General features: G+C 38.2%; 1 protein-coding gene across 1 annotated transcript in view; it reads right to left on the reverse strand.

Annotated features, from left to right (window-relative positions):
* Nucleotides 1-5,182: 5,182 nt before the first annotated feature.
* The window catches only part of C2H1orf131 (chromosome 2 C1orf131 homolog), a 32,614-nt gene continuing 12,970 nt past the window's right edge, over nt 5,183-24,826 (reverse strand). The window contains exons 2-7 of the mRNA XM_001379190.5: nt 23,659-24,011; nt 15,606-15,662; nt 14,787-14,882; nt 14,566-14,652; nt 7,039-7,094; nt 5,183-5,514 (exon numbers count right to left, since the gene is read on the reverse strand). Coding sequence (XP_001379227.2) covers nt 5,376-5,514; nt 7,039-7,094; nt 14,566-14,652; nt 14,787-14,882; nt 15,606-15,662; nt 23,659-24,011 — 788 coding nt within the window. The 3' untranslated portion in view covers nt 5,183-5,375. The remainder of the gene's footprint in view (nt 5,515-7,038; nt 7,095-14,565; nt 14,653-14,786; nt 14,883-15,605; nt 15,663-23,658; nt 24,012-24,826) is intronic.

Genomic DNA, 24,826 nt, shown 5'->3' on the forward strand with positions numbered 1-24,826 from the left:
GCAAGCAACCTCAGCAAGACAGTATACGATAAACCCAAAGATCCCAGCTTCTGGGACAAAAATCCACTATTCCATAAAAACTGCTGGGAAAATTGGAAGACAGTGTGGGAGAGATTAGGAATTGATCAACACCTCACACCCTACACCAAGATAAATTCAAAATGAGTGAATGACTTAAACATAAAGAAGAAAACCATAAGTAAATTGGGTAAACACAGAATAGTATACATGTCAGACTTTGGGGAAGGGAAAGACTTTAAAACCAAGCAAGACATAGAAAGAATCACAAAATATAAAATAAATAATTTCAACTACATCAAATTAAAAAGCTTTTGTACAAACAAAACCAATGTAATTAAAATCAGAAGGGAAACAACAAATTGGGAAAAAATCTTCATAGAAACCTCTGACCAAGGTTTAATTACTCAAATTTATAAAGAGCTAAATCAATTGTACTAAAAAATCAAGCCATTCTCCAATTAATAAATGGGCAAGGGACATGGATAGACAGTTTTCAGATAAAGAAATCAAAACTATTAATAAGCACATGAAGAAGTGTTCTAAATCTCTTATAATCAGAGAGATGCAAATCAAAACAACTCTGAGGTATCACCTCACACCTAGCAGATTGGCTAACATGATAGCAAAGGAAAGTAATGAATGCTGGAGGGGATGTGGCAAAGTAGGGACATTAATTCATTGCTGGTGGAGTTGTGAATTGATCCAACCATTCTGGAGGGCAATTTCAAACTATGCCCAAAGGGCGACAAAAGAATATCTACCCTTTGATCCAGCCATAGCACTGCTGGGTCTGTACCCCAAAGAGATAAAGGGGAAAAAGACTTGTACAAGAATATTCATAGCTGCACTCTTTGTGGTGGCCAAAAATTGGAAAATGAGGGGATGCCCTCCCTTCAGTTGGGGAATGGCTGAACAAATTGTGGTACATGTTGGTGATGGAATACTATTGTGCTAAAAGGAATAATAAAGTGGAGAAGTTCCATGGAGACTGGAACAACCTCCAGGAAGTGATGCAGAGCGAGAGGAGCAGAACCAGGAGAACATTGTACACAGAGACTAATACACTGTGGTATAATCGAACGTAATGGACTTCTCCATTAGTGGCGGTGTAATGTCCCTGAACAATCTGCGGGGATCTAGGAGAAAAAACACTATCCATAAGCAGAGGACAACTGTGGGAGTAGAAACACAGAGGAAAAGCAACTGCCTGACTACAGCGGTTGAGGGGACATGACAGAGGAGAGACTCTAAACGAACACTCTAATGCAAATACTAACAACATGGCAATGGGTTCGAATCAAGAACACGTGATACCCAGTGAAATCATGCGTCAGCTATGGGGGGTGGGGGGAGGAAAAGAAAATGATCTTTGTCTTTAATGAATAATGCTTGGAAATGACCAAATAAAATATTATTTAAAAAAAATAAAAATAAATAAAAATAAAAATAAAACCTATGGTTTCCAAAAAAAAAAACAATTAAGGAACCAAATCTGATGTTCCCAGGAGAAACATGTACCTAAAATAGTATGCTTTTGAATAAATGATACAATCCATTTGGATGCCACTTTTAAAATCAAATATTAAGGTGGAGTTGTTTGAAATAGGGCATTCCAGTCCTTTTGGATGGCTTTCATTTGATTTCTTTTGAGAAGAAAACCTCTATAAAATACTCATTAGTCCTTCCTACCTTCCACTCTTCCCCTTGTTACCTTTCTTCTCCTTTGGTGTTCTTCACTGTTCTGTTCCTGCCCTCTGAGGGATGTTTTCAAAGTGGGCATTGGGTCAGGGCAGTGATATAAGCAAAAGAAGGAGAAAAAGAACAGGGAAGATCCTCTCCTCTAGGATAGGAAATGATGTGAGAGAAAAGCACCCAAGTTTGGAGCAGGGTCTCACCCCAAGAATGGGAGACTCAAACTCTGTTCAATTCAGAAGAAAAGAATTTTATTTGAAGAAGAGGTGATTTTTGGTTAGTATAATGGCCTAATAGCTGGTGAAATAGTCTGGAGGCTAATCAGGTAGCCTTAGGACTGATGGATAAGCCCAGGGATGAATAGAATAGCCTCTTTGGAGCTGATAATATGGAGTAGCAACTCCACTGTAGAGTGGCAGTTTCCACACCCTGTAAATAAGGGTTGGCATATTTATTGGTGTCTCGAAAATGGGCATCTCCCATTCCAAATTCAGGTGGAGGTATGTTTTGGGGTTTGTTGTCGTAGGGAATAAGGAACATGAGCAAGTATGAGGAATTCTTTTGGAATGCCAGAGTCCCCAGGTTCCCCCACTGTCCACCTTGTCATCCTCTATCAGTATAGGAGACATCTCACTGCCCTTCTAGAATGAGAACATGGTGGAGAGATATGATACACTGGAGGACCAGTATAGGTAATTATGTCTTTCAGTTCTAAGAATAAGTAATAAAACATATTAGGCATAAAGTGGATGCCCAATAGAGAATATTACAGATCCAGTACAGACTAGGTAATTGATCAATCTGCAATTCGTACTTGACTAATGCTGGAACCACAGGTTTTGCATTTGGTGTTTAACCAGTGCTAACTAGTGAGAAATGCCAGATTTCAGAGTATGAGGATCCTATTCCTATGACTACCCCCACAGCCCTCATCAGAAACATTCTAGTTTTAAAAATTTGTCAGATTATTAAATTATTATTTATACTATTAAAATTCTTTAACTCCTATGCTGATTCCCCCCAACCCCATCTTTTCCACTTATTCTCCTGATGACATCAGAATGCTGGAAACTGCATTTTAGACAGAAGGGATGCACTTAGATCTCTCCCAAAGATATCACATTTTTGTCTATATATTTTGTCCATCAACAGCATCATTGCATCCATCAGATATGAGTAGCAATGTGTCCCTATTTTCCAAGTGGGTACATTTTTCTAGCTGAACAGACTACACCCTTGATGCCAATCCCCTCTGCTGTAGGACTAAGGATCTAGTAAAGGTATTTCTTTGTTATTCCAAAGCAATTTTTCACTCCTCATTCCCTAGAAGGAGCTGTCATTTAGTTAGTTGTGTCTAACTCTTCATGACTCCATTTGTTGTTTTCTTTGCTTATATTGGAGTGTTTTGCCATTTCCTTCTCCAGCTCATTTTACAGATGAGGAAACTGAGGTTAAGTAACTTGCCAAGCTATGTCTGAGGGCAGATGTGAACTCAGGCCCACCTGACTTCAGAGCTTGTGCTTTATCCTCTGATGCTGGAAAGTTCAGTACATGTGACAGACCAACCTTTCCTCCCCTACTACCAGTCATTACCCAGATCTTAATGGAGGAAGGACTCTGGCTTGTGTTTCCCTTTGGGATCTACTGGCTCTCATGATCCCATGTTCACATGCCTTGCATCACTGCCAAGCTTTTTATCTGTGTTCCCACCTGAAGTTTTTGGCTTGGATCTGGAATGTCTTGGCAGATGCCAGTGTGGCTGCTTCCCCTGCATGTTTATTGCATCCACTTTACCAGAAATTGTCTTCCTCTTTTCTATCATACGTATGAATTTGGCTTTCCTCCATCCCACCCAGGGAAGGGGAAAGCTCCTTCTCTACTTCAAACACATGCCTAGGATATGTCCATCTAAATGCCACCTTCAGGGGGCAGCTGGGTAGCTCAGTGGATTGAGAGTCAGGCCTAGAGACGGGAGGTCCTGGGTTCAAATTTGACATCAGATACTCCCCAGCTGTGTGACCCTGAGCAAGTCACTTGACCCCCATTGCCTAGCCTTTACCACTCTTCTGCCTTGGAACCAATACACAGTATTGACTCTAAGACAGAAGGCAAGGGTTTTTATAAAATAAATAAAATAAATAAATGCCACCTTCAGCAAAATTCTATTGGTTCAATTAGAAAAATGGTATTGTTTATTTCATTTTATTCTCTTCTTGATTTTTTCTTTGGGTCTGCCTTTGCAAAAAAGAAACAACCAAAACCCTGTACTTTGCAGATTATTCCTTATTTTATCCACTTTCCCCCCAGATTTGGAAAATGAGGCAAACCAGGTATTACTTCATAAGTTACTGCAGCACTGGCTGTCTAGTGGTCAGTCCGGTGAGTAGAGTGATCAAAGAATAAGGATTACTGTAGGTGGAGTTACTTCTCATAGTGACTGAAGGTAGTGAGACTATCTGGGAGCCATATGCATGGCATGTGGACAAGCAGGATGTTATAAGAGATAAAATCTGGACTTCCAAGTTCAAATTTCACTTCTTGTACTTATTAGATGTGTGTTGTAGTTGTTCAGTCCTGTCTGGCTCTTTGTGATCTCATCTGGGGTTTTCTTAGCAAAGATACTAGAGTGGTTTGCCATTCCTTTTTTTCAATTCATTTTACATATGAGGAAACTGAGGAAAACAGAGGTTAAGCTACTTGCTGAGAGTCAAACAGGTAATAAGGATCTGAGGCCAGATTTGAACTCAGGTTTTCCTGACTCCAGGCCTGGTGCTACCTACCTGCCCCAAAATTGATTTATTTTTTTAAAATGCAAGAGGTTTGAAACAGAGTTTCATGGTTTCACATACATTCAGGTAGACTTGATTTCAAATCTGGCCTTAGAGCCTAATTACCTGTGTGACTCTCAGCAAGTCACTTAACCTCCGTTTTCCTTAGAGGTTTCCTCAGTTTCCTCAGATGTAACATGGGAATAATATCACCTCTCAGGTTGCTGTGAGAATCAAATGAGAATACATTTTGTAAATGATTAGCCCAGTTCCTGCTAGCTACAACTACTATATACACGGGAATATTGTTTTTTTTGCATGTGTAAATTCAAAAATTAAATAAATGTCATACAAATTAGTCATATTCTAGCAAAAGCTTTTAGGCACAAAAAACTTGCAAGCTCTGCTAAAGATAATTTTTACTTTATAACCAAAAATATAGAAGATGATGGTATAATAGGGAAAGAGAATTAGATTTGGAGTAAAATGGCCTAGGTTTGAATTCTCATGTTGTCCCTTACTGCACACATACTCTTTAGCCAGTCACTTCCCTCTCAGACTTCAGCATTCTGTTCATTTTACAGATGAGATTTAATGAGATAATCACTAAAGTCCTTCTATACTCTAACATTCAACTTACCCTTTCTACAAAGCACTTAAAAAACAAACATGCATTATTAGTTTTTTAAGACAGATTAAACTAAATTAAAAAATAACTTTAATGTCACTCATATTTATTTTATACAACAGGCAAATCACATCAAGAGGTAGCAAACATACAGAATAGACAGAACAACTCAACATTTCGAGACTTAGGGAATTTGTAGGTCTTCTTTTAGGATAATAAGGATTATCTCAGCTTCTTTTCTCCTTTTAGCTAATTCAATTAATGTTTCATTTAATTCCTTTGGAAGAATTTATTTTCTTGATATCCACACTACTCAGAATCAGTGTCCCATTTTTGAATTTTCCAATTTGTCCTGCTGATCCCGTTGACAAAATACTGGGAGCCGATTTCTTCTTTTTGGACTTCCTAGGTTTAAAAAAGAGAAAAGAGTATTTAATGAAGGAGATACATGAAAAACACCTGTGGCTGATGTTAGCTCAAGGGGAACCAAGGATAGTCTTAACATGCACATAAATGAATGCAAAAATACAATTGTGAATAAAAGATTACTGAAAAATTACTGATGTTCTATACTGTATTATATTGGGCCAAAGAAAATGGACAGATTTTTGTACCTAAAATCATTAAGAAAAACCAATGATAATCCAAGAGAAAAGATAATGAAACATACTTCCCCTTTAATGGTAAAGGGATAGGAGACCCAAAAGACAGAGTACTCTATCCATAGTCAGATATGGTCATTGTATGGAATTTCCTTCCTAACTGGTTTTCTTTGTTACAAGAGAGTTTAAAGCGACAGTAGGGATGGAAATGAGGTAACTGTGATGTGAAGACAAAGGGTATCTAGAAAATATATTTTTCCTTTAAATAAATAGTTACCTTTCATTTATAAGTGAGAGAACTGAGGCTCAGAGAGGATAGGCAACTTGGCCAAGGTCACATAGGTATAGGCAGAGGAAGGTAGTGCAGTGGATAGAATGCTGGGCCTGGAACCAGGAACACACAGGTTCAAATTTGGCCTCAGACACTTATTACTGTAACTCTAGGCAGGTTACTTAATCCTTAATTGCTTCAGGTTCCTCATCTGAAAATGGGAAATGATGGCAGCATATACTTCTTGGGGCTGTTGTAAACTTTATTTCTTCTGAAACTGATCCTGAGTTTGCCTATATCTGTCTTAGATCATTGTGAATGGCCAACAGCTAATTTGAAAGGTTCCCAAGTCTATCTCCAGTTACTGAGCTATGTGACAAAAAGATGTGAATCAGGGAATCTAAGAAGTGGTTCAGTTTGGTGAAGATGGAATAAATATCTCTTCCTGAGGAAGTCACTTCTCTACCTCTACGATAAAATAATTACCCTACCTATACCTCAACCAGATGGTAGTGAAGACAAAATGAGATGATAGCAGGAGCATAAATGGCTAAGTAAAAACCACTATTATTAGTGGTAAGATTTTGGAATTTAACCATTGACTTTTTAAAACATAGGCTAGGACACAGCACCAGCAATATTGTTAGACAATCAACTCTGAAAGACTTGGCTATTCTCAGCAATATAATAATCCAGGGCAAATCTGAAGGACTTATAATAAAGAATGCCATCCACCTTTAGAGAAAGAACTGCTGGAGTCTGAATGAAGATCTAAGCATATTATTTTTTACTTTTGTTCATTTGTGTTTTTATTTGGGGGTTTTGGTTTTATATGAGTCTTCTCTAACAACAAAGGCCAATATGGAAGGAAGTATATCTTGCATGATAATACATGTATAAATAAGTCAGATCAAATTGCTTAGCTCTCTGGGAGGGGGGAAGGGAAGAAGACAATTTGAATCTTATAAGTTCAGAACATGTGTGTTGAAAATTATTGTTACATGTCATTGGGAAAATAAAATATTTTTAAAAATTAAAACATAGACTATTACTCACCGACTATCCTCTGAACCTTTCCTCTTCTTTTTTCTGAAAGCGTCTGTGATCTGGGCCTAATTTCAGAATTTTGAAGAATTATTATATCAAAGTAACTGGCATGTATTCCAAAGCCTCTATAAAATACTGATTCTCACAAAGACATATAAACAGTTGATTTCAAATTCAATTCAATAGACATATATTAAGAACCTACAGTGTAGAAATTACTTTATGCAATTCAACAGAGCTGGAATAGCAATGAAATAATGAAAAGGTAAAAATGAAGGAGAAAATAGCACTTCTAGACCTCAAAATCTTATTATGAAGCAGCAATAATCAAAACTTCCTGGGGACCCAGCTGCAAATCATGCCAACTCCCTTCTGACTTTCTCCCCCATCTTCTCGTCCTGAACTCCAACTCCATCTCCAACTCCGGGAGTTGCTCTGAACTCAGAGGGGAGCTCTTTTCCTACCTTGCTAGGAACTGAGCCTCCATCATATTTCATAGGCACCAGCTCCAAATCATGCCACTTCTGCTCAGATCTTCATCCTAATCTGCTCCCAGTGGAACCTGTACTCTACCCCACGAACCATCCTTTTATCTTATGTTGCCCAGAAATCAAGCCTCCACTATGCTTTCTAGACACTCCCTTCTTTCCATCTCCCTTTACGTAAACAATGGAAGCCTGTAGAATGTCAACTCCGGAGAGCAGTCTTGTTTGCCTATAGATCCTACTATTCTTAGCATGATGCCTGACACTTAATAAATGCCCTATCTATTGACTGGGAAAAAATTATAGAAAAGTAAATCAGTGGAACACTGTAGACAAGGAAGAATAAGAATTAAACTTCATATAACCTAGTAAACCAAAAAATGTATTACATAGGAAAGATATCAGTATCTGATTAGAATTAGAAATGTCTGGCAGAATTCAGACTGACCAGCTGTCACAACATATTATATCAATAAATTCAAAAAGCATAAATGACCTAAATATGTGAAAGGTCATACCATACAATATGAGAATTGAAATAGATCATATGCTTTTTTTCAGTTGTGGGTAGATTAAGTGATTGCTTAACCAAATAAGGGACACAAGTATTTATAAAAGATGAAACATAATTTTGATGACACAAAATTGGAGATCTTTTACATTAATTATTTCATCTTGGCTAAGAAGGGGCACAGTTGACAAGGAAAAGATATTTCTATCAAATATATGGGATAAGCATTTGATATCAGATATCAAATCACAGCCTCAGGGGAAGCTGGGTGGCTCAGTGGATAGAAAGCCAGGCCTGGAGACAGGAGGCCCTGAGTTCAAATCTCCCCTCAGACACTTCCTAGCTGTATGAAATAATTTAATTCCCATTGCCTAACTCTTATCATTTCTCTGTCTTGGAACCAATATTTAGTATCTAAGACTAAAGGCAAGGGTTAAAAAAAAAAGACATATAAACCCCAAAATGAAATGAACAGGAACGAAAGTCATTCCATGGGAAAGAAGTAGTAAAATGATTAACAACCACATGGAATAATGCTCTATATTACTAGCAATGAGACAAGTAAAATAAGGAGGCCCTGAAATTCCACCTCACAACCAGTCAATTGGCAAAGATGGGAAATAGTAACTTCTAGGAAGATTGTAGGAAGATCGTTCCCCAAGCTGAGTGTGAGTGAACAGATCAAGGGGAGACCCTTTTGGTCTTGAGTAGTGGAGGGGGGACCCAAGGGACAAGAGTGAATTGGGGAGAGCAGCTTTAGCTAAGGAGGGAAGGCAGAAGGGGGAAAGTATACTACTGATGAAGCTCTGAAAAGGCACAACCCATTGTGACAGAGGGTTACCCACTTTTCCTGCTGGTGACTGGAAATCTTTGCCCCCAATACTTCCCAATTGAAGGGACTTTCTGAAGAGAAATTTGAGCAGACTTTACCTCAGCTGCTGTTGCCCCGGGGTGAGTCAACCTGACTTTCTCTCAGAGGGCTCAGGCTGCCAAGACCTGAGTTCCCCCCAAACTTGAGGAGAGAGGAAAAGGGTTTAGAGACAGGTACCCCCTTTTCCCACTTTCCTTTTCCCAGTCTTCCCTACCCATTATTTCCTTTTGTATTACCTGACTGAGTTAACATTAAAAGTTATCTGTTCCCCAAGCTGAGTGTGAGTGAACAGATCAAGGGGAGACCCTTTTGGTCTTGAGTAGTGGAGGGGGGACCCAAGGGACAAGAGTGAATTGGGGAGAGCAGCTTTAGCTAAGGAGGGAAGGCAGAAGGGGGAAAATCTTCAACCCCCCCCTCCTCTCCCTGAGCCAACCCATTACATCTGCTGTTTCCCCTGAACCCCACCTTGTGGAAGGGGGTTCTCCTCTTTCCCCCTCTCATACTGAAAGTCCAAGTCTCCCTTCAGGGTACAAAACTTTCCCCCTTTTATCTTTTTTTAAGACACCATCCTGGTAATTTGGAATTTTAAATAAAATGACTAAAATGTCCATATTAGTATCTACCTCCCAGAATTGTTATGAGGATCCAATGGGATAATAATTGTAAAGGCACTTAGCATGGTACCTGGCATATAGTAAGCACTATATAAATGTCAGCTATCATCATCATCATCATCATCATCATCATCATCATCATCATCATCATCATCTTAGAGCCTTCTAAGACTACCAATTCAGTGTATAATTGAAAATCTGTTACCCTAAAAAAGAAATACATTTTCCGGGAGCCCACTGACTACCTGTCGTTACGTACTTCCTGTAGACAGGGGATATTAGGCAGGGACATGGATGGTCCCAATCTCTTTTTTGGCTTGATGATAGTGAGCTTGGTGGTGGTAAGGTGGACGTTTTAAATAGGCTGATTAGACATGGGTACGTGGTTTTTATTTTGTATACCTTTTATTCCTTTATTTCTTTTTTTTTTAAACCCTTACCTTCTGTCTTGGAGTCAATACCATGTATTGGCTCCAAGGCAGAAGAGTGGTAAGGGTAGGCAATGGGGGTCAAGTGACTTGCCCAGGGTCACACAGCTAGGAAGTGTCTGAGGCCAGATTTGAACCTAGAACCTCCCGTCTCTAGGACTGGCTCTCAATCCACTGAGCTACCCAGCTGCCCCCATATTCCTTTATTTCTAATGATCATTAATAAATCCCTTAAAATATAATATTTCTATTATTGATATTAATTTTAATTTTTACATTTTTGGAAACCATTAGTCAGAGAAGAACTTCTCAATTTTGTTTTAAGATAGCCTAGATAACTTTTTTAAAGCCACATTTCTCCTGCCAAGGCTTTTTGCCACCACCCCCCTCGCAAATTCTGAGAGAACTCCAAACTCTCTTTGGATCTGCTATTCTTGCTCCTGCAGGTTTTTTGTTTTTTAATTTCCCCACTTTTTGCCTGGTCAGCCTCCCTACTGGCTGGGCTGTTTTTAGCTGGGGGATTCTTGGCTGAGAAGAGATAAACTACTTCTCTTGCCCATCTGCTTGAGCCCATGTTCCTCAGTTCCTCACTGCTGCCTCTGGCATTGCTGCTCCTGATTCCACTGGCTCCAGCTGCTAAATCCCAGCAGTTTGCTCGTACTCTTGCTCCTGAATACTCCTCCTGATCTCTGGTCCCCAACCCTGACTGCTGTTGTTGGTTCTGCTGGGCTTCTGGTAGCTGCCACTATATCTTCGGAACTCACAAACTTGGAGCACTCTGAGCAGCTGGTAAAAAACCAGGGTGTATTTTCCTTAAGCAATGATTAGCCTTTTAACTCCCTGTCCACGTGGCAGGTGAAACAAACTGCTGCCTAGTGTTTAACCTCAAGGGGTAAGGGAAAGGAAGAAGTTTACTCTTCCAAACAGGAAATAAAACTGCAAGCATGGCTCACTCTATGACAGAGCAGTACCTTGCCTATTTCAAACAGCTTCAAGTTTTAGGATGTTTTTTGTTTCTACCATTCAAAGGAGAATTTCATCTTCCTACAATCCCTCGCCATTTGGGCCTGTCCAGTCTCTAAGATTCATTCAGTTTGGGATTCCTCAAACCCATGTTCTCCCTCGCTATGGGAAATCCCAGAGCTCTGACAAAATGAATCTGAACATATAGAAAAAAAGAACTTTAAAGAGACTTGTGGTGAAAATTTTAAGACTTTTCAGACTCCATTGTTTTATGAAAGTCTCTGTATTTTATTGTATTTTGCTTATTGTTTTGTTTACGATTTAATTTTGTTGTTTTAAGTTCATATATTAATCTGGTCAATACTATTCTGTTACAATGAATCATTTTAATCTACTCTGTTTTAACTACTGTTATATTCTTTTACCTTTCCCCTATGACTCTACTGAACAAATATTATTGAATAAGCCCATTAAAAAAAAAAAAACAGCTTTTTCTTCCATTTTGGCTTTAATTTTCACATAGATGATGAATGGACTTCACCAAAACTGGTTACAATTGTATAACAACCTTTGGAAAATTTAATGAGCTAAATATCTCAAATTGATTTTAAAGGGTCTTCAGAAATAATTTTTAGATTTTTTCCCCCCAACAACTCTGACTGATCGAGTTATTTGTAACAATGAGGTAGAGTCCATTTTAATAGCTGAAGTGAAGCACTATTATAATCCCCACCTCCTGCATTTGTAAAAATGTGAATGGATGGGACATAACAGTCTCATACCAAAGGAACTGGGAAGTTGAGCCCAGGGCATGGTACCCCTGGTCAGCTCCCAAGAGGGAGCATCTCTCAATTGTAACTCTTCAGTTTATTCTACCCTTCCAACAGAATGCTCTAGATTCGTGGTGACGTTTTTAGACCTAACATCAACAGTACAGAGGTTTGGATTTTTTTAGATTCCCCTACCACATTTTGTAATAGATTTTTTAAAAAAATCTTAGCAAAGGTTGAAAGATTTGCACATCTGTAAAAAATTGTTACAAATATCCACAAATTCATAGGTTTTTTAAATGTCATATATCAGATTCATGTAAAATATGATGGTGGGTTTGTTTGCTATTGTCATTAAATGTGCTATTATAACTTTGGGAATTTTGATACTTCATGAATGTGCATTACATGCTGTACTACTGTTCTTTATAAAAAACTGTTAGTAGATCATGGCCAAGTTTGAAAAGGAATTGGATCTCATTTTTGGGTGAGAAACCTTTGTCTTCTACCTTTCCCTAGATGACACAGTGTGTCAATGATTGTAAGCTATATATTTTTTATTTTCAAAACTTTTTTATTATTGTTTTTTCCTTGCATCTGCAATATAGTATCTGAGTTTTATTTTTTTCTCTCCTTTTTGTATTTGAAGCACTTCAATAGTATTGAGAAGATTTTTTTAAACTTTTTTGATTTTGCAGTAATATAAGCTTAAAACACATCTGCCCTAATGTCAATGCAACGCCAAAAGCTTTAGACTATAAAAATTATGCCATTGATTGTTTAAAAGAATTATGGGACTCCGCTTAATGATTCTGTCTGATTTCAGGAAAAGGAAATACAAAAAGAGCAATTACACAATGCCAAAGAAGCACAAAACTACTTGCACAGTGCCAATCAAGCACAAAGTCAGAGGCCAAACCAATCCTACATGGACTGATGACATTCTGCGAAAAGAGCACAAGGACTTGATTGTGTGTGAGACTCGAGATTGTGACTGTTTAACATGTGTTAAATGCAGGTCTTCCTTGTACCACACACTCTATATCAAATATATAACATCAATTATTCTGGCTCCATCCTGGCTCCCACTTGCTACTATAATCTAGTCCCTATTTTGTCTTTTATAGTGTTGCAAACTTTCTGTAGTCCTAGCTACTGATTGGGTAAATACATAATTGCATAAATCACTTTAATTGGGCCCTGATTCAAGGACCTGTTATAGGTTTATTTTTCCTTTACTTAGAGCATTTACACATAGGACCTTGATACTTTATATTTCATCCACAAATTATTGTCTCTTTTATTTGGATTGTTTTTTTATGTTTTTGATTTCTCTTGCCAATTGATTCATATACCTCATAATTCAGCCATGCATTCCTAAACGATCCCTGTGTTTTTCAACACCTTCTTCAGGGTGGAATGTATTATTATTATTCTGAATTGCAAAGTTTAAATTCTTTTTGAGAGTAATTTCAGGTTAAGAAACATGCTACCTCTCCAAATCCAGAAAATAAACTGTTTGGAGAAGGCACCATGAAGATGCCTCCACAGACCACCACTGCATCTGAAGATCCAGAGTGAGTTTTGGGATGTGGTGATCTGAACTGTGTGGGGTTGAATGCAGTTGTTTTGTATGTACTCTTATGCCAAAGGGGACTGTCCCCTAATTGGTTTTTTGTCAATGCACCTAGCAATCATGAGTTTGTTCTTTTTTCTTTTATCCCCAAATTATTATAATTTAAAAGTTGATTATGTTAAATAATGAAATTGGGGAGACTAGTCCCCAAATTGGTCATCGGGGGTATATATAATTGAAAATCTATTACTCTAAAAAAAGAACTACAGGGGGCAGCTGGGTAGCTCAGTGGATTGAGAGCTAGCCCTAGAGACGGGAGGTCCTAGGTTCAAATCTGGCCTCAGACACTTCCCAGCTGTGTGACCTTGGGCAAGTCACTTGACCCCCATTGCCTACCCTTACCACTCTTCTGCCTTGGAGCCAATACATAGTATTGACTCCAAGATGGAAGGTAAGGGTTTAAAAAAAAAAAAGAACTACATTTCCTGGGAGCCCACTCACTTCCTGTCATTACATACTCCCTGTAGACAGGGGATATTAGGCAGGGACGTGGAGGGTCCCAGTCTCTTTTGTCTTGATGACAGCAAGCTTGGTAGTGTTATGGTGAGCATTTTAAATAGGTTGATCAGCCATGGGCTTTTTATTTTGTATCTCTTTTACTCCTTTATTTCTAATAATCATTAATAAAATCCTTAAAATATAATATTTCTATTATTTAGATTAATTATAATTTTTACATCAGCCTGTACATAACATTTGTATATAATTATCCCTTCCACACCCTGACTTTCCCCAACATGGTTTTTATATATTTTGAAATGGCATAAGAAATTAAATGGGAATTTTGTGGGAGTTTTGCAGACAAACTTGAAGGCCAACAGACAACACAGAACAAGTTTAGAAACTCAGAAAAGCATGCTTAACTCAAAATTTACAATAAAGTACTATAAACACTTTATAAAATAAAAAGAAAAAAATCAGACTTCTTCTCTGGTAAGAAGGGAGAGCCAAAAGCATTCATCACCAGGGCCCTATCTATCTCTTCCACTTTGCTCCCTCAGGTATGGAAGGGACATACCTGCATTTGCATGTTGTCACCTTCCTTAGCCCAGGAAATCTTTGGGAGTTGCGATTATTTTTTGCCTTTTCCCCAGCATTTAACACAATGCCCAGCACATAGTAAGTGCTTATTAAGCAAATGCCTGTTGACTTGATTTTGACTTCCTGTACAGAGCTAAACTAGTGGGTTGTGGAGACCTAAAACATAAAAAAAATCTTCCTAAGGTCTAAAAATCAATAAAGTAAAAATTTCACTCACCATTCTTTTTTCTTCTTCCATTGCTGCTTTTTTCCCTTTGATCTGCTCCTGCAAAACCTTGTAATTCACGTAATTATTTTTTGGGGGCTGCAATGAGATAAAAGGTACATATATTACTGACTTTAACTCAGTTATCAATTTTAGACAACTCCCAATGTGTTTCACCTTAAAAACCCTTTGACACACTAAACAGAACAGGAAGGCATAAAGGAGCACCTGACCTTCGCACCCAGCATGATGGCTCTCTCCTGTTCAAGAATCCGTTCTTTCCCCTTCCCATATCCAGTGATCCCAAATCGATGCACTTCCAAACGGGCCTGTGAATACAGAATGTTGAGCACTAAATACCTATTCTAACTGCCCTAAAGAAAATCTGCTATCCCACTGAGCAATGCATTTTGGAGAGACTATTCTGAATTCTAATGAGGTCTGTTCTCAAAGAACTAGAATTTCCTACTATTAGAGTTACTAACCTATTAGGACTAATTTATTTTATGCTGTGTTTTAAATCAAGAGGCTTTAGTGAAGCCAGAAATGTCCCTCCTAGGTCTATATTTTTCCTTCCAACAGAGAAAAGAATGCTAGTTACTTCAAAGAGCAGTATGAATGTATACAGGTAACCAGCACCTCAAACCTTCCCACTTTCCTATTCTTGTAAAGAATATTTATTCATAATTTGGCTACTCTCAACAATTCAATGATCTTGGACAACCTAAAAGACTTATGATGGGGAATGCTATCCATCGCCAGAGAAAGAATTATTGGAGTTGTCTTTCACATCAATGTATTTTTTTGTTTTATTTTGGATTTTGATTATGTATGACTTTGCTCTTAAAACAATGACCAATATGGAAGTGTTTTGAATGACAATAAAAATTACATAAACTAAAAAGAGTATTTAATCATTCACAAGGGAAGGCTAAGGCAAAGGGCAGCTATCTTGTCAATCAATGAGAAACCTAGGAATAAAACTCAGGATTTGTCCAGATTGATGTCCACTCATCCTCCAAAAGCTTTTTGAAGCATCTTCAAGTATATACCTTTTCCAAATTAAACTCTTGCATATCTGATTCCTTCTCAGGGATGTTGGCTTTTGTCTAAAAGGGAAAAAAAAGGTTTGCATTTAATCATTCATTAACATATTGCTATAATGCCTCTGACTGCTGACACCAAAAGTTTGGATAAGTATAAAAACAAGTTTTAAGACAGCCAGAATTTTTATTTGTTCATTTGTACTTGTTGGTCTCTTCTTTCCCAAAAAAGAATCTTCTACCTTGGACCTCCCACAGAACTTTGTTTTGTAACTTGTATATTTATTTATCATATAATTTGGGTAGATGGTATGTCTGAGATTGGTTCCTTATTCCCTATACTTTTTTGCCTCTTATTGCCCATGTCTGTCCCCTTTTCTCCACTCTCATGGCTATTATGGTAGTTCAGGTCCCTTATTACCCCTCATCACCTGGGGCCTTATCACTCTGCAGTATCATCTCACCATGAACCCACTTAGGAGTTCTTTTCTAGGTCTCCATTTTAAAATAAGTCCAGACCAGCCATGCTTCGTTCCCCTCTTAGCTGTGCTTCTGACTCATTCTGACAAATGACTTGGTCATCGTTCCTCTGCCCAGGTACCTCTACTTTTCCTTCCCCCAACTCCTGGTATGCCATCTTCTCTCTCTAGGATGTAAGCTTCTGGAGGGCAGAGACTTATTTTGCTTTGTTTTGCAACTTCAGAGCTTAGACTAGTGCTTGGCACAAAGTAAGCATTTATTAAATGCTCATTACCTACCTATCTACCAATTACTGCCTCTAGAGTCTCTTCTCTTCATCCAATCCTCCACATAGTTGCCAAAGTAATATTTCTAAAGTACAAGCCTGAAGATGTTATTCCCTTGTCCAAGTGATTCTCTCTTGTCAAGCATAAACTCTTCTGTTTGGCCTTTAATGATCTTTATAATTTTGATCCCACCAACTTTTGGAGACTTATTCCACATTATCATCCCCATCACAAATTGCAGTTCAATCATACTGGTTTTCTTCTGTCTCCCTATAAAACATATCACTCATAACTATATGCTTTTGTACCAGGCTGGAAAAATCCTCTTCCTCCTCCTAAGAATTCCTCACTTTCTTCCAAGCTCAGTTCAATTGCAACCTTTTCCATAAGGCCCTTCCTGATTCTACCACTCGCTACTCTACCTATCTCCCCCAAATTGTAAAAATAAATGTTTTGTATCTAATCATGTGTACACCACGGTATTCCCACTGATAAACTGCAAACACTCTGAGGGGAAGGATGGTCTCTGTATTTGTCTTTGTATTCCTAGTGCTCAGTTCAGTGCCTTATATGGAGTAATTACTAAATGTTTGTAGATTGTGTAACACAGTGTATTACAGTAGTCTGTTTAAGCTCATCATGCTACTAGTATGCACAGTCCATTTGAGCCAAGGCCATATCTTAGCTACTTTGTATTTTCCCCTGACACCCAGTACAACAATCTTTGTATAATGTCTTTAAAACAACAACAATAACCCTTATCTTCTGTCTTAGAATTGACACTAAAGGTCAGTTCCAAGGCAGAAAAGCAATAAGGACTAGGCAAGTGCGGTTAAGTGACTTGCCCAAGGTCATACAATTAGGAACCATAAGCTCTTAAATGTTTGTGGAAAGAATCAATTGCAATCCCTCTCCTCTAAGAATGTTCCTACTTCCACTGCTTCCTTAATCATCTATTTAAGTGAGAATATTTTATATTTATCAAAAATAGCGTATTAAATGTACATGTCTGTGACTTTAGCCTGATCAGTACATAAAAGGGTAAGAATTTTGAAGGTATTGAAGGCTCTTGTGAAATGCAAATGATAAAAAACATGGGTTTAAAAGCATATACTAGAATATATTATATTTTAAAAGTACACTAAGGGGGAGCTAGGTGCCTCAGTAGAGAAAAAGTCAGGTCTAGAGATGGGAGATCCCAGGTTCAAATCTGGCCTCAGACATTTCCTAGTGATGTGACCACGGGTAACTTGCTTTACCCTCATTTCCTACCCCTTACCATTCTTCTGTCTTGGAACCAAGATGGATGGTAAATGTTTTTAAAAGTTTTTTAAAAAAAGTTTATCCCATAGGTTTTCTCTGAAATAATTAATTTTATTCTGAACTTAACAAATAAATGAGTATTTTCGTATACAAAATGGAACAGAATGAAATTATACTAGAAATTGTAAATCTCAATTTAATACAGCTTACTTTTCCTTTTTAGGTATAGAAATCTAACATATAACTTGGGGAAATGCTGCCTGATTTTGTGCTATGAAGTCCTCTTAAATTCATTTCACAATTCTCTTGAATCTGGAACTTTTGCCATCTTTTCCATACAGAATAAACAAATACTTTTAAAATATATTTCTTGGGATAGGTAATCTTTCACAAGAGTTCCTTTACAGTGGTTTGATTAATAAGTCAAGTGCATGAACACAATACATAAATTGTCAATTTATTCTCAGCCTTTCCCTCATAGCAGCCCATGAGGAAAATGATACTTACTGTTCCTCGTCCCTTCTTTTTTCTTTTTTTGAAAATTTTATTTAATTAGATGATTTAGAATATTTTTCCATGGTTACAAGACTCATGTTCTTTCCCTCCCCTCTCCCCACCCCCTACCTATATCTGAAGCACAATTCCACTGGGTGTCATTAATCAGGACCTATTTCCATATTATTAATATTTGCACTAGAGTGATTATTTAGAGTCTACATCACCAGTCATATCCCCATCGGCCCATGTGATCAAGCAGTTGTTTTTCTTCTGTATTTCTTTTCCCACAGTTCTTCCTCTGGATGTGGATAGTGTTCTTTCTTATATGTCCCTCCGAATAGTTCTGGATCATTGCATTGCTACTAGTTGCATACCTAATCTCATTAAAAAGGGCTCACTCACATAACTTGGAGAACTCCAAAATCCTATGGAAAATATGCCTTCTTCCACATATTGTAAAATAGTTGTTACAGAACTAAATAATTATTACAACACCAAGTAATCAGTAATCACTGAACAATAACAGCTCTACCAGCTGAAAGTTGCTTAATGGCCCAAAGTATTTCCAATATTGTTGGTGGTGATGCAAGAGAAACCTAATGGCTAAATATTTCACTAAAAGGCCCTGCCCATTAATCTAAGGTTGCATAATATCATACTAATACCATCATTGAGTAATTCCTATTTGACCTAGAGAAAGTATTCCTCCATCTCCTAAGGAAGTTGAACTAGAAAACCTTTCATTAGTTATAAATACAGGGAGCTCTGTGTGTGTGTGTGCATGTGTTGTCAGTTGATAAACATTTATTAAGTGCCTACTATGTGCCATGTGGTGGAGAGAGAAATACAAAAAAGAGAGGCAGTCCCTGTTCTCAAAAGAGATTACAGTCTACTAGGGAAGATAACACACAAAGGGAAGCTGAAAAGGGGGCAGGAGGGTACAGGAAGGCCACCACAGTGGCAAGATGAGAAAATTCAAAGGAAAGCAGTCAGAAGAGATGTCTGGCTTGGGCACCCTCCTTAATGGAAGTTTTTTTTTTTTGTTTGTATGTTTTTAATAAACCTTTACCTTCTGTCTTGGAGCCAATACTGTATATTGGCTCCAAGGCAGAAGAGTGGTAAGGGCTAGGCAATGGGGGTCAAGTGACTTGCCCAGGGTCACACAGCTGGGAAGTGTCAGAGATCAGATTTGAACCTAGGACCTCCTGTCTCAGGTCTGACTCTCAATCCACTGAGCCACCAAGCTGCCCCCTTAATGGAAGTTTCAGGAGGAGCTTTTAGCTCTTCTGTCAATAAGGCAGAGGGTTCTGGTAAGGTATGGGTACCAGGGATGATATAATCTTACAAGATAATGAGATTTTTGGAAATGTGATAGAAAAGTCCAAAGGAGCATAACAGGGCACACCCTCCATAATCACTACAACTAAATTATAAACTCATTAAAGCCTGGGACCATGTTTTACACTTTACATAAGATGCAGTCAGTAAACATCTGTTAGCAGACTGATGACACCAAACTCTCCCATCTACCCTCTATTTAACCTTTTATGGAACTTTGAGAGAATACATGTTTGTTTGTTGTAACTGATTACTTGTTTTAATACAAAAGTATGACTACAAAGTCCCTTCTACTTTGCATGGCTTCTTGTTCTTATTACCTATAATTTAGGCTGGTACTATAAGTACTATTCACCTACATACACTATGTGTTAAACAGCCTTTTGTGTAATGGCGAGGGAATGTAACCATCACTTAAAATACTTGGTCTAGGCCTCTGAAGATTATTGAACAAGACTAAAATGGAATACATCTATTGCTCAGCAGTGTGTGCACCTTTACAAAAACTGAGTTAAAGAATAAAATTCTTGCAAACAAATGCAGAGGTAGAAATATTAGGTGCATCTTTTATGGATCATAACAAAATAAAAATTACATTCAAAGAAAGAGGCAAAGATTGAAAATTAATTGGAGATAAAATAACAATCTTAAAGAATGGGTGAGTCAATCATAAATAATCATAAAAATACAAATAATCAATAATTTCATTAAAGATGGTAACAATGAGATAGCACACCAAAATTTTTAGGATGCGGCCAAAGTTCTTAGGGAAACAATTGTATCTCTAAACAACTTCTTTGAGAGAGAAAAGGATGTAATGTATTAGGGTATGAAGAGGGAGTCACCAAGTCACCAAGAGAGTATATAGTTCAATAAAATAAGCATAGAACTAAAAAAATGAGACCAAGACATTAAAAGTCATCAATTAAACACCAAAACAGAAATTCTGAAATTCAAATAACAAAATTAAAAGCAAAAAATACAATGAATAGAACTGGTTAAAAAAAAAAAAAGATTATTCCCAGGGGAAATTATATTCAAAATGGAACACAGAAAGAGCATACCAATCAATGCAGAGCCCAGGCCTGATGTCAGAGGGGTGTCCAGAAAACATCTCCCCCTAACAATGTTTAACATCTCTGGAATTCAGTTTCTATTTGTGAAAGGAGGGGATTGGAGAAAATAACCTCTCATTCCTCTTCAAGTTCTAAATCTGTGGTACTATTAGCTGAAAAATATGGTTAATGATTAGATTTGCTCTATCTATTCATGCTCTTTGTAACAAGGGAAAATTCTAGTAGAATGCCAAAACAAATAACTTATAAAACAAACTTTTGGAATCAATCCATTTTTAAGTGGGGGCAGTCTTCACTATAATTACAAAAGCAAACTGATCAGGGAGTAGGTCAGAGATCATACCTGAAGTTTGAAAAATTAGTAGGATTGCAACAGTGTACAAGAGATGACATTTAGAAAGCTCTTGTGTGTTAGTAACTTAATTACCCTAATGCTAGTATAGTGTGGGCCTGATGTAATCTTTTAAAGTATGTAGAGATAATGTGGTGTCATGCATGGGAAAGGAGCCAGCCTTGAAGCAAGAAATACCTGGTTTCAATTTCCACCTGTGCTCTACTTATTTAAAGATGAGCAAAATGACACTCAGGGAGATGAGATAACTTGTCCTGGGGACCTGGTAACAGAGCTAGGATTTGAAGTCAAGCACCTGAGTCTAGAATGCTTTCAGTTTTGTGTAGCTGGGATTAGATTAGAAACCAGGGCCAATGTGCCATGCGTAGGTTACTATAGATGGACCTCTGGATCATATTATTATACAGTCCTTGTGAAAAGAGTTCAAAATGTATGTGGTTGGAAATGTAATACTATATGTATATGGGTTCTTTGAAGAAGATGAAGTCTATAAGCCTGTTTATAATTTGGCTACTGCCTGTGTTGCAGGCAGAAACCCTCAGTTTAAAATCTCTGGGAAGGGAAGTAGGTGTTTTTAAGTCAGAGACTATTTATAGTTATGTATTTCTGTTAATTACATGTTAGTCTACCCTATCTCAATATTAGATTATGAGACTCCTGGAAGGCAGGAAACAAGGTCCATTTTTAAAATATGTAACAAACAACTGAGAGAGTAGCATACATTCTCATTAACTCCAAATCAATGATCACTGTTTTCTTCTGCTCTATATAATCTCTCTATATATATCTAACAAGCCTTTAATATACTAACAGGCCAAAGCTCAGAAATAAACTAACAAGTATTTCTGCAATGTCTACTATGTGCCAGTCACAAAAGTGACTGATACAGTTCCTATTTACTAAAGGGGAAGACATCATGTATGTAGATAAGTAAATAATATATACAAAATAATGGGGTGGAGGGGTCTTGAAAGAATCCTGAAAGGCCTCTTGAAAGAAGTCAGAGATGTCAAGAGGAAGAGGGAAAGCAATTCAATGCTGGGAAACAGCCTGTACAAATGTGAGAAGAAAGCAGGCAATGGAATGTTTGTGAGAGACACAGGAGACCACGGAGGATGGATCCTAGAGTGTGTAAAGGGGAGAAATAGATATATCAGCCTAGAAAGACAGATAATCAGAAGCTAGATTGGGAAGGGTTTGAAATACCAAGCAGAGGAGTGTCTGTTTTATATTAGAGACAATAGGAAGCTGCTAGAAATCCTTGAGGTAACAGGGTCAGGCCTGGGCTCTCCACATATCAGCTTGGCAGCTAAGTGGAGGGAGGGACTAGAGACAGGAAATCCAGATGAGAGAGAATAAGAAGCTAGGAAGACTCTGATGGGAGTGGAGAGAAGACAGATCAGAGACACATTATGGACATCATAATCCAAGGGGAGGGAGGTTAGATTCAAGAGTCAAGGATGACTCCTGGGTTCTAAGACTGAGTGATGATTGAGAGAACGGGAGAGCCATGAAAGAAAAAGGAAGTCTGAAAAAGATAAGTTTGGTTTGGGAATGCTGGATTCAGGATATTCATAGGACATACAAGTGGCACTACCCACCAGGCAGTGCTGAAGTTGGGGGACGGACAGCCTGGAACTCAAAAGAGATGAGGGCTGTAAAGAAATGCCAGCAGCGCTCAAGAGAGTTAATGGATCACCAAGAAAGAGTTTATATAAAGGAGAGGAGCCCAGAGGGCCTTGGGGTTTCTCTACAATGAGGAGAATCTTTCAGGGGAAAAGAAAGAGTAGCCAGACAGGCATAAGAAAACCAAGAGATCAGTTGTGAGAAGGCAGAAAGGAGAGAATACTCAAAGGACAGAGTCGCTGACAAGTGTCAACCACGGCTAGAAATCAACAAAGACTTTGAGAAAAGGTCATTAGATTTTTGAGTTTAGGGTAAATCAGTCAGCAAGTATTTATTAAACCTTTATTCCCCAGGCACTGCATTAGTCTCTTGTGATAAAAGACAAAAATGAAACCATTTCTGTCCTCAAAAAGCCTACCTTCTGGGGGCAGCTGGGTGGCTCAGTGGATTGAGAGCCAGCCCTAGAGATGGGAGGTCCTGGGTTCAAATCTGGCCTCAGACACTTCCCAGCTATGTGACCCTGAGCTAGTCACTTGACCCTCATTTCCTAGCCCTTACCACTCTTCTGCCTTGGAGTCAATGCACAGTATTGACTCCAAGACAGAAGGTAAGGGTTTAAAAAAAAAAAAAGATACCTTCTACACAGTTACCACTTTTTCCTGTATGTGGCATCAACTCCCCCCAAAATCAAATTTAAAGGGCAAAATACCAGTGCTTCATCAATATTATAAAGGTAAAAAGTCTTGTTTGTTTGTTTTTGATGGTGATGCTTTTAATGGATAGTCAGCAATTGTACAAAATGCATTCCTGCAAACGATGTTTTACATACTCAATAGTACTACTGTCAAGAGAAAAATAAATGAGTAGCACAATTTAGAGCTCAAAAAAAAAAGTCATCACCAAGTGCAACAGGGTTCAGTGAACTGTATTCATTAGATATAAAGAGATATTTCTGGGGCAGCTGGGTGGCTCAGTGGACAGACAGCCAGGTCTAGAGATAGGAAGTCCTGGGTTCTAATGTGACCTTAGACACATCCTAACAGTGTGACTCTACTTAACCCCAATTGCCTAGCTCTTATGGCGCCTTCTGCCTTGGAATCAGTATCAATTTTAAGTCAGAAGGGGAGGATTAAAAAACAAAACAAAAGAGAGATAGTTATTACCTTTGTGTCCTCATCTTTGGGAGGTTCTAGTTCCGTTTTCTTCTTTTTATTCCAGCTCTGAAACTCAACCACTTCCACTGGGTCTCTTTTGCCCTTCTTTAGCAACGGAGTGGGGGAAACAGTTGCAGAGACTTCAGGAGTAGATGCAGTCTCAGTGGAGTCCTCGGAAGGGTCACAAAGAACCTCTTCCTTAAGCTTTTTGAAGAAGCTAACAGTACTTTTCTTTTGTCTTCTGGAAAGAGATTCTGGCTGCAAGGCTGTGTTCACTGTCAAGGCTTCTGTGGTTATGGAATCTCTCTTGCTCTCCTTTTTGTTTTTGCTTCTTTTCAATTTCTTTTTATCTACCGTCTCTCCTGTGCTTTCAAATACAAAAAAATAAACAAACATGCTGAGTGTTTTTTTTTAACCCTTACTTTCTGTCTTACGATCAATACCAGGTATTAGTTCTAAGGCAGAAAAATGGTATGGACTAGGCAATAGGGGTTAAGGGACCTAATTAGGGTCACCGAGCTAAAAAGAGTATGAGGTCAAATTAGAACCCAGGACTTCCTGTCTTCAGGCCTGGCTCTATACCCATTGAGCCGCCCAGGTGCTCTTACATTAAGTTTTAACGGGATTTCACCATCAACAAGACATAAGTGGGAAGTGACATCCACTTAAGATGTTAAGTGACAAAATGAATGCAGGCTCTGGGATTGGAGTCAGTCAGGAAGACCTGAGTTCAAATCCAGTCTCATACGCTTAACTATGTGAAACATATGCTTAACTAGTCGTGTGACCCTGGGTAATTCATTTAACTTCTGTCTGCCTCGGTTTTTGTCATCTGTAAAATAGGGATAATGACAGCAACTACCTCCCAGGGTTGTTGTGATGATCAAATGAAATAAGAATCATAAAGTGTTTAGCATAGCATCTGTCACATAGTAAATACTATATAAATGTTAGAATGGTTAGCACAGAAAGCTAGAACAATTTCATTTTGTCTGCAGTTCCTCTGTTGCCCCTGACCCTATCTGCCCCACTCCTTCCCCAATCTGCCTGGGGCCTTCCTAACTGCTGAAGCAGTAAGGGCAACCCCATCTATTGAGGGGGTTACAAGAGATCACACCCCACAATCCCCCTGGAACAGCTCTGTCCAATTCTGAGGTGCTTCATACCCAATTCACCA

Source organism: Monodelphis domestica, chromosome 2, assembly GCF_027887165.1.
Source record: "Monodelphis domestica isolate mMonDom1 chromosome 2, mMonDom1.pri, whole genome shotgun sequence".
NCBI lineage: Eukaryota > Metazoa > Chordata > Mammalia > Didelphimorphia > Didelphidae > Monodelphis > Monodelphis domestica.